General features: G+C 60.8%; 1 protein-coding gene across 1 annotated transcript in view; it reads left to right on the top strand.

Moving 5' to 3' along the window:
* Positions 1-866, top strand: part of ADARB1 (adenosine deaminase, RNA specific B1) — a 35,968-nt gene extending 35,102 nt beyond the window's left edge. The window contains exon 8 of the mRNA XM_023523759.1: positions 481-866. Coding sequence (XP_023379527.1) covers positions 481-660 — 180 coding nt within the window. The 3' untranslated portion in view covers positions 661-866. The remainder of the gene's footprint in view (positions 1-480) is intronic.
* Positions 867-1,093: the final 227 nt, after the last annotated feature.

The raw sequence follows: 1,093 nt of genomic DNA on the forward strand, positions 1-1,093 counted from the left end.
GTCAGCAGCAGCAGGGCCCCCTCGTCCCCAGATAAAGCCTTGGTAGCCGTGTCCTTCTAGTTTCTGCTGCCCGAGTCGAGTTCGTAGCATTCATTCATTGCGCGGCTGGCACTGAACTTGGCGTGGGAGCAGCAGGGCGGTGTGGGCCGCTCGCAGAAGCGAGGTGGCCAGCCTGGAGGCAGCTGTCCCGTGACACCATGCCCTTGACCCCGGAGGCGTGGTCTCTGTTGCCACACGTCAGTGGACCGTTAGCAGGCGGCTGTGGGTTGCCAGAAGCCCTGCCTGTGTATCCGCAGGGCGGCTCCCTGGGGTGGGAGCTCGGGTGGGACGGGGTGTCCAGGCTTTGTCCCTTGGTGGAAGGCACCTTGGTGGTCCCCCCAGAAGCCAGCACGGCACTGATGCCGTTTTTTGAACGTCTTGCTGGGTTTCGGCTTCTGTCACCGCTCACGTGGCCGTGTGCTTCTTTCTGTCTTTGCACAGGTCCCCTCCAGCTCGCTGCGTGCCAAGGTCACCAGACCCAACATGTACCATGAGTCCAAGCTGGTGGCCAGGGAGTACCAGGCGGCCAAGGCCTGCCTGTTCCGAGCCTTCGTCAAGGCGGGGCTGGGCGCCTGGGTGGAGAAGCCGGCCGAGCAAGACCAGTTCTCTCTCACGCCCTGACCGGGCCCGGGGGCAGGCGTGGCCGTGGGGCCGCGGCCCGCACCCCCGGCGGCTGTGTGGCAGTGTCCCCATTCCATTACCCAGTGACCACTGTCAGTCTCAGTTTACTTAGAAATCGAGTTCTACTGAGTAGGGCTTCCTCGAGCGTAGGAAAATAGAAGTTACTTCGTGTGAAATTCTTGAATAAATAATTTATTCAGAGCTAGGAACGTGGTTTATAAACTAAAAAGTAATTTTGTCAGGTCTCTCTTAGGCCACATTGCTCTAATAGCAAAAGGAGCATTTACGTGGGGCGGGCGGGAGGGTGCTGTGGGGGCTGCAGCCTGGAGAGAAGCGGTTCCAGGCGCCCGGCCGGCCCCCCGCAGACCCCGGCACCCCGCAGGCACGTGTCCCGGGAGACTTCCTGGTTTACCTCTGAATAATCAGACAGCAC

The sequence above is a fragment of the Pteropus vampyrus genome, unplaced genomic scaffold, assembly GCF_000151845.1.
Source record: "Pteropus vampyrus isolate Shadow unplaced genomic scaffold, Pvam_2.0 Scaffold406, whole genome shotgun sequence".
In the NCBI taxonomy this organism is placed as follows: domain Eukaryota; kingdom Metazoa; phylum Chordata; class Mammalia; order Chiroptera; family Pteropodidae; genus Pteropus; species Pteropus vampyrus.